The following is a 5372-nucleotide window of genomic DNA, read 5'->3' on the forward strand; positions in this document are numbered from 1 at the left end:
TCCAGGGTCATAGAAAATGAACAGGCAGAACAGACGCTAGAGGGCCCAGTGTCTGTGAGAACTGACCAATGGCATACAGAATACATGCAAATTAATATGCAAATGAGTGCTCTGGTTTTTTTACGGGCTGCACATCGCACTCACTCAAACTTGCAAAGTCTGGCCAGGGGATCTGCCACACGCCCTTCAGCGGCCCCAGGGAGAAGCCCAGGCAGAGCAGGCAGTAGCTGAGATGACCTCCTGTGCCCTGGAGCAGAGCTGAGTGGACGCGGGTGGGGAGAAGGGTGAGGAGGCGCCCGCCCGAGATGACCCCGGGAACAGGCCCTGAGGACTCGGGATGAGCAGGTCAGCCTACAGAGAGGGCACTGGTGAGTGCTCACCCTCACACTCCACCCAGCCCCCCAGCCCAGCCCGAATGAGAGAGAACCATGGATCGGCTGCCTCCTGCACGCCCCAGACACTGAGGATCAAGCCCGCAGCCTGGGCATGTGCCCTGACCAAGGATTGAACAAGCCCTCCTGGTTCATAGGTCCACACAACCTCTGAGCCATGCTGGCCGGGCTCTCACTGATGTTTCTGTCTCCCTTTCTCTCTTCCTCTCTAAAATCAATAAAAAAATGCCCTAGCCAGTTTGGCTCAGTGGATAGAGTGTTGACCTGCGGACTGAAGGGTCCCAGGTTCGATTCCCGTCAAGGGCATGTACCTTGGTTGTGGGCACATCCCCATTAGGGGGTGTGCAGGAAGCAGCTGATCTATGTTTCTCTCTCATTGATGTTTCTAACTCTCTATCCCTCTCCCTTCCTCTCTGTAAAATATCAATAAAATATATTTTAAAAAAATAAAATCAATAAAAATATATTTCATTTTTTATAAATACTTTTTATTGATTTCAGAGAGTAAGGGAGAGGGAGAGGGAGAGATAGAAATATCAATGATGAGAGAGAACCATTGATCAGCTGCCTCCTGCATGCCCCACACTGGGGATCGAGCCCACAACCCGGGCCTGTGCCCTGACCAGGAATCAAACCTTGACCTCCTGGTTCATAGGTCGACATTCAACCCCTGAGCCATGCTGGTCGGGCTAAAAATACATTTAAAAAAAGAAGATGTAACAGCAGCAGCGGCAGCTGGCAGCCATCGAGAGTCAAATCCCAGCCTCAGGACCATTCCCACTCCCATCTCTGTCCAGGAACAGGCCCCATCCTCAGCCTCAGCCATTGGGGTGAAAGTGCCACCTTGCTCCAGAACCTCCCAGGGAGACCCCTCGGCCTGAAGCTGGGCTGACCCCACCACTACCTCTTTGAGGGTCGACGGGGTCTTCGGGAAAGGCCTGCCTCCCGTGAGTGAGTGGTATCTTCTCTCCAACATCGTCAGCTTCTCCTTCTCCTGCAAACCCAAAGTAGCAGAGAATCAGAAAGGAGTGGGGGTGACGCAGGGAGGAGACGCAGCGAGCAAAGGGGGAGCCCTGCACCCTCCCACCCCCCAGCTACCTTCTGCAGCAGCTGCAGGGAGGCATTCTTGTCCCGGGCCAGGTGCTCGGACTCCTGCACGGCCTGAGCCCGGATCTGCCCGGCCTGACTGTCCAGCACTGCCAGGCGCTCCTGGAGGGGACCGAGGTGGTCAGTCGGGCCCTGGGGAGCCAGGGCTGAGCCCAAGGTGAGGCTCGGCTGTCTCCCCAGACCCTAGGCTTCAGTGAAGAATCCACCAGCTCTCTGCTTGGCCTCCGCTCACCCCAGGACAACCCAGGCTGCTGTGGTCAGCTACCCCCACCCCTCCCTTGACCAGTGAGTGACCCTGTGCCACCAAGCACACCAGCCAGAACCCACGTCCTCAAATCTCCCCTCCCTCCTCCCACCCAGTCAACACGTGCAGAACCTCACAGATGTGGACGTTCTCCCGCCTCCGCGCCACCACCCACACCCAGGCCCACGCTTCCCCAGCCTGGACTTCATCAGCCTCCTCCTGCCAGCTCTCAGCTTTCTGATCTGTCCCACACGCCACAAATACCTGTCTAAAGTGGCCTCTGAGGTTTGTTTTTGCTTGCTTGCTTATCTGAATTTTCTAATCTCTTTTTTTTTAAACATATTTTATTGATTTTTTAGAGAGAGGAAGGGAGAGAGATAGAGAGTTAGAAACATCGATCAGCTGCCTCCTGCACATCTCCTACTGGGGATGTGCCCGCAACCCAGGTACATGCCCTTGACCGGAATCGAACCTGGGACCTTTCAGTCCGCAGGCTGACGCTCTATCCACTGAGCCAAACCGGTTTCGGCAATTTTCTAATCTCTTAAGGAGAACATATATTACTTGAATACATTTTTAAAATACGTTTTTATTGATTTCAAGAGGAAGGGAGAGGGAGTAAGAGAGGGACAGAAACATCAATGATGAGAGAGAATCATTGATCAGCCGCCTCCTGCATGCCCCACACTGGGGATCCAGCCCACAACCGGGGCATGTGCCCTGACCAGGAATTGAACCGTGACCTCCTGGTTCATAGGTCTACACTCAACCACTGAGCCACACCGGCCGAGCTGAATAATTTTTTTTAATTCCACGAGTAAAGTTAGATCACTCCTCTCCTGAAACTCTCAGTGACTCCTCGTTACTCTCAGGATGAAGCACAAACTCCTCAGCCAGCACTCAAGGGCGCCCAGACCGGGGTCTACACTTTTCAGCCCCTCCCACCTGAGCCCTTTGTTCTCAGTTCGGCCCGCTGTACCCTCCACTGCAAAGCTGTGTCCTCGGGCCTTGCTCCCACTGTCCCTGTAGCCCGAGAGCCGTGCCTGCCTCCTTCGCCCATCGAGAGCTGACTTATCCTCCACGACTGGTCCAAGTGCTCTCTTTTCTCTAATATCTTCCTTGATTACCACTCAATTCCTTTGCTCCTTCAGGACTCACACTCTTCTGTATCACCATTTGCCTGTGTGACTATTACTTGTGAATATACATCTCCATCACCACCACCCAGGGTGTCAGATCCAAGAGCATGGCAAGTGTCTCTTCTACCTCCACATCCCCAGTAGGACTTAGCACAATGCCCGGCTCAACAAGCATGAGCTAAAAAAAAAAAGGATAATAAGTGAGAGAAAAGGACAGGGCCTGGGAAAATGGCTGGGTTAATCCCGGAGGCTTCCTGAAAGAGAGGTCTTAAACCACTAACAACCCTGAAGAGCAAGACATGGGAGGGGGAGAGAAGAAGGAAGCCGACCTAAATCTGGGGTCAGCCTAGAAAAGACTGAAGCAGAGGAGGCAGTGGTTCTCACAGCAAGATCTGCTGTTTCCAGTTTACCGAGAACCTATTAAGGGCCCAAGAACTCTACTAAATGCTTGCATTTGTTACCTCCTTTTTTAAAAAATATTTTTTTATTGATTTGAGAAGAAGGGAGAGGGAGAGACAGATAGAAACATCAATGATGAGCGAGAATAATTGATCGGCTGCCGCCTGCACACCCCATACTGGGGATCAAGCCCGCAAGCTCGGCATGTGCCCTGACTGGGAATCAAACCCTGACCTCCTGGTTCATAGGTCAACACTCAACCACTGAGCCATGCCGACTGGGCTATTACCTCCTTTAACTGTCTTCTGAGGCAGGTGTCTTTGTGCCCATTTTACTGATAAGAACACTGGGTACTTAGGAGGTAAGGTAACTTAGTAAATGGTAGCGTTCGGATGAGAACCAGGTCAGTTGGACTCCAAAGCCATCCTCTGAGCCACCCTGATCCCCATGGAGAGGACAGGGAAGCCCAGGGCACCACGGCAGACGGAGGCTGGGGCAGGCGGGGTGGGGGTGGGGACACTGGGAGCCAAGAAGACAGCTGAGCAAGGCTCCCGAGGAGAAGCACAGGGGAGAGTATGACCCTGGGTCCCAGTGGCAGAGCCCTCGTTTCCTGGGGGCCTGGGTGGGCATGAGTGGGAGGGACCAGGGGTCCAATATACCCGCCCTCCCAAATTCCCTGGAGCTTATGCCCACCCAGACCTGGAATCCATGGGATTAGCCGCTCCAAGGCTCCCTGGAGTGTGCTCTCCAGCAGGAAAGGGAAAGAGGCCAGAGGAGCGCCAGCCCGCAGCCCCGTGCAGCGTCGTGGGAAGGAACAGGGCTTTGGGGCCAGGCAGGCCTGGGTTCCAATCCTGACTCTGAAGCTTAGAAGCTGGGAGGCTTGGGGCAAATCTGGAGCTTCTCTGAACCCTGGTTTCCATGTATGGGGTGGAGCAAACGTAGGTGTACAGACCTGTACAAAAGTTGTGAGTACATGAAACGGAGTCTATTCCTGTATTATTTATCAACTAGAGGCCCAGTGCACGAAATTCATGCGCTCGGGGGGAGGGGTCCCCCGAAGCTCAGCCTGCCCCTGTTGTAGTCTGGGAGCCCTCGAGGGATGTCCAACTGACGGCCTAAGCCAGCAGTCAGACATCCTTAGGACTGCTACAGAGGTGGGAGAGGCTCCCGCCACCGCCGCTGCACTCGCCAGCTGTGAGCCCGGCTTCTGGCTAAGCAGCGCTCCCCCTGTAGGAGCACACTGACCACCAGGGGTCAGCTCCTGCATTGCGCATCTGCCCCCTGGTGGTCAGTGCATGTCATAACGACCAGTCGTTCAGAGGTTTGGTCAATTTGCAATTAGCCTTTTATAGGAAGGATTATTGTATAACTGTCCATACAAACATCTGTAAACCTACTTTTGCCCAACTCTGTATATAAATAGAATAAGAGGCCCTAGCTGGTTTGCCTCAGTGGATACAGTGTCGGCCTGTGGACTGAAGGGTCCCAGGTTTGATTCCAGTCAAGGGCACATGCCCAGGTTGCAAGCTCAATTCCCAGTAGGGGGCATGCAGGAGGCAGCTGATTAATGATTCTCTCTCATCATTGATGTTTCTCTCTCCCTCTCTCTTCCTCTCTGAAATCAATAAAAACATTTTTTAAAAATAAAAATAAAACGGGTGAGAGTACTGGGCTGAGACCACCCTAAGCTAAGGTCGGAATGAGCTAACACGAGGCCTTCTCACACACCCGTGGCTTGGGAAGTGAGAACTGTTTTCCTGCCTGTCACCTGCCTCACATTGGAAGCGGATGCAGTTGTAAGGCAGAGCAGCGTAGGAGAGAACCAAGGGATCTGAATGCAGGGGGAAGGCCAGTGGCTCCCCACTCACACCAAACCCAGGCTAGCTGTCAAGTCCCAACTCACCACTTTTCGACACCCCTCTCATTCTCACTGTCCTCCCATCCCACCCACTCATCCCAGCCAGGTGAACTGCACAAGCATGTGCGTATGCACGGGCATGCAAGGCTCAGCCACAGGCTCGGAAGCCCCCCTAGCCATCTTTCCCATTCTCCTCCCCTGACGTCTTTCCTAACCTTTGGCTTAAACACGAG

At 53.6% G+C, this 5372-nt stretch overlaps 1 protein-coding gene across 1 annotated transcript in view; it reads right to left on the minus strand.

Moving 5' to 3' along the window:
* Positions 1 to 1069: 1069 nt before the first annotated feature.
* The window catches only part of PHLDB1 (pleckstrin homology like domain family B member 1), a gene marked incomplete at its 3' end in the record, with an annotated part of 29606 nt that continues 25303 nt past the window's right edge, over positions 1070 to 5372 (minus strand). Inside the window, exons 10-11 of the mRNA XM_023745617.1 lie at positions 1491 to 1601; positions 1070 to 1386 (exon numbers count right to left, since the gene is read on the minus strand). Coding sequence (XP_023601385.1) covers positions 1070 to 1386; positions 1491 to 1601 — 428 coding nt within the window. The remainder of the gene's footprint in view (positions 1387 to 1490; positions 1602 to 5372) is intronic.

Source organism: Myotis lucifugus, unplaced genomic scaffold (genome assembly GCF_000147115.1).
Source record: "Myotis lucifugus unplaced genomic scaffold, Myoluc2.0 scaffold_561, whole genome shotgun sequence".
Classification (NCBI taxonomy): domain Eukaryota; kingdom Metazoa; phylum Chordata; class Mammalia; order Chiroptera; family Vespertilionidae; genus Myotis; species Myotis lucifugus.